The sequence below is a fragment of the Fukomys damarensis genome, unplaced genomic scaffold (assembly GCF_012274545.1).
Source record: "Fukomys damarensis isolate Sample0158 unplaced genomic scaffold, DMR_v1.0_HiC HiC_scaffold_37, whole genome shotgun sequence".
Classification (NCBI taxonomy): Eukaryota; Metazoa; Chordata; class Mammalia; order Rodentia; family Bathyergidae; genus Fukomys; species Fukomys damarensis.
In genome coordinates, this window is record NW_022900949.1 from 20,606,242 (window position 1) to 20,608,531 (window position 2,290).

The window sequence follows — 2,290 nt, forward strand, 5'->3', positions numbered from 1 at the left end:
GTCAGAACAGAGTTGAGGCTGGTCCTCTCCCAGCCGCAACAGGACAGAGCGCCCTGGACTCGTCCCTGCCTTAAGGCCTCACCTGGTAACAGACGCAGCAGGAACCGAGCGTCCACCCAAGAACTTTGGAAAGAACACTTCAGACTGTAACATGCACTTCCCAACTGAATCTAGTCTCGGATCTTAAAGTGACTCATGGTCTCAAGAGGCCCAGACGAAGTAAAAAATTACAGGACGGCTTTGACTTCTCTTTAAACCGCTAAAATCCACGCTGAGAGGAACACCAAATTTTCACACTGAAGTAGACCTGCGCCGTGGAATACAAAAGGGCACAGCCCTCTCCACTAGCCAATAGGTGCAGCTTTAATTTTAGATGAAATTATAATTAGAAATAATGAGAGCAGTCTCGAGTCACCCCGCCTTTAAATTACATTTCATTGAGACTCAGCCTTTGAAATCACTAATGATTAGCCTATCCTGTTCAGGTGAGAATTTAGGAGACCGCTCATAATTCCGTGGCATTTTGCACGTGAAAAAAACTTGTACACATTTAAGAATGGTTCCTACAGGTAGAATTTAAAAACCACTCTATCCAAAGACAGTCATAAAAGTGTGCATTTTATTCATTCCATCAGCTGAGAACTGCTATTTTACAAATACAGTATTGTACAAAAAAAATCACAAAATGTTACAAAATGAAAAAGTACAAACTCATTACTTAATAAATATGACTAAAAGTAGTTAAAGTGAAAATGAAATAGATTTTTAGATTGGAAATACTGTTTGACCCAGCAAACCATACAAGCTGTTTACAGATATTTTTACACAATAGAGGTAATCCTACTTTGCCTTATCAAAGAATTTTAAAGGAACAGAATACTACGACGATCTTCTCCTGCTATAAAAACAACGCCAGGGATGGTTCCAGGCATTTATGCTATCAGTTTTTAAATCTTAGTCGAACTCAAGAAGCTATTTTAAAAAGCAGGAGACATCTCTCGTCACAAGATTTTACAGCATGTTAAAATTCTTTCATAACAAAATGACAAAAGTAAATAAAAAACAAGCGCACCACACAATCTACTCTAAACATCAACCAGAACACAGAATCGTCATTCTGTCATCAGCAAGTATCAGAGTTTCATTCAAGAAAGACCCCCTTAAAGACTGTGTCTTCCCACACTCGTGCCCCTTAAGTATTTCAAGACTGTCCGTTTTGAGAAAAGTAACAATTTCCAAAACAAATCTGTTTCACCGAAATGGAATGGGCCAATCACCTGATAATAGGAGTACATCAATATCCACTTGAAAAATCATCTAAGAACTGTGAAATTCAAATGCAACACAAAATAACTACTAAATCACAAAGCTGCTCCAAATGATAAATTTCATCGAAAGCGCTTCTCTGGATTTATGCTTGAAAGCTGTGTCAAATGGAACACATCGTAGATGAAGGTACACCAATTTTTAAAAATGTGCAAAAATACATTTTTATAGAAAATAGACTACCAGGAGTGAACAAATTTATCACACTGGGAGAAAGCCTGCCAATTTAAGGAGCGCTCGTTTTATACAGCAAATTGTACATAGCAGTAGGATCACCCAAAGCTAGCAGGAAACGTCACTTAGGCGCCCGGCAACCCCTCAGCTCTGAGAAAACATTCAAGGAAACGATTAAGGCATCATCACACCTACGGAGGGATCCACTAGGAAGTTTCAAAGCGCCACTCCCCCGACCAGAGTTCCCGGGATTCTGCAAACCCAAGTCCCCGCGCCATCTCCGCAGCGGGGGAAGGGTCCGCAGACCGCTCAGGAGCAGGCGCTCTGCTCGATGTACATCCTGGAGAGGGAGACGGCCATGGACTTGGCCAGCTCCTCGTCTCGCCTTCTTTGAGCTTGCGTTTGCTTGCACCAGCTGTCGTACTCCGGGTTGGGGTAGGAGCGATCGAAGACCGCGTCGTAGTGTCCAGTGCTGAGCCAGCTCAGCCAAATCCCGGGCCTCGCCGAATCCTCCGGGCCCAGGTGGTGGCTCATGGTGGACACCGTGGGGCTCTCCCGCCTCCCTCCGGTGGTTACGCGGACGTTCACGTTCAGCATCTGCCCCATGGCCAGCAGCTCGGGGTAGCCGGCCCACGCCCCGTCCTGGGCGGCGGCCACGATGAACTCGCCCGCGTCGCCCTCGATCAGCGGCCCGAAGTGGTCGAGGTGGTCGGCGATGTGGTGCACCGTCCGCTCCCGCAGCTCCCGGTGCAGGCTCTGGTCTCCGTACACGGCCTTGCTGACCGCCCGG

At 46.0% G+C, this 2,290-nt stretch overlaps 1 protein-coding gene across 1 annotated transcript; it reads right to left on the bottom strand.

Moving 5' to 3' along the window:
• Positions 1-622: 622 nt before the first annotated feature.
• On the bottom strand, positions 623-2,286 carry Otud1 (OTU deubiquitinase 1; the record flags this gene model as incomplete). The annotated part of the gene is made up of 1 exon (XM_010619848.3): positions 623-2,286. A coding segment is annotated over one exon (477 nt), but the record flags the coding sequence as incomplete, so codon positions are not given.
• Between the last annotated feature and the right edge of the window lie 4 nt (positions 2,287-2,290).